A 319-nucleotide genomic window follows, 5' to 3' on the forward strand; every position below is an offset into this window, starting at 1 on the left:
ACACACACAGACAGACACAGACACACACACAGACACAGACACACACACACACACACACACACACAGACAGACACACACAGACACACACACAGACACACACACACACACACACAGACAGACACACACAGACACACACACAGACACACACACACGCACCCTCCCCGGCCCCCGGTACCTCAGTGTGCTGTTCCCATAGCAACCCAGGTCGCCGATGCCCAGGTCGTCCGCCATGATCAGGAGGACATTTGGTCTGAGGGCGTCGGCTGCTGGGACCCGGCCCGTCCCCAGAAGCAAACACAGGGCGGCCAGAGCCGGCCCG

The 319-nt window shown here is 59.9% G+C and overlaps 1 protein-coding gene across 1 annotated transcript in view; it reads right to left on the reverse strand.

The window, feature by feature from the left end:
- The window catches only part of LOC308536210 (arylsulfatase D-like), a 19,050-nt gene extending 18,731 nt beyond the window's left edge, over positions 1-319 (reverse strand). The window contains exon 1 of the mRNA XM_081115294.1: positions 176-319. Within this exon, the coding sequence (XP_080971420.1) occupies positions 176-231 (56 nt within the window). The 5' untranslated portion in view covers positions 232-319. The remainder of the gene's footprint in view (positions 1-175) is intronic.

This window comes from Myotis nattereri (assembly GCF_964212035.1).
Source record: "Myotis nattereri genome assembly, chromosome: X".
Taxonomy (NCBI): Eukaryota; Metazoa; Chordata; class Mammalia; order Chiroptera; family Vespertilionidae; genus Myotis; species Myotis nattereri.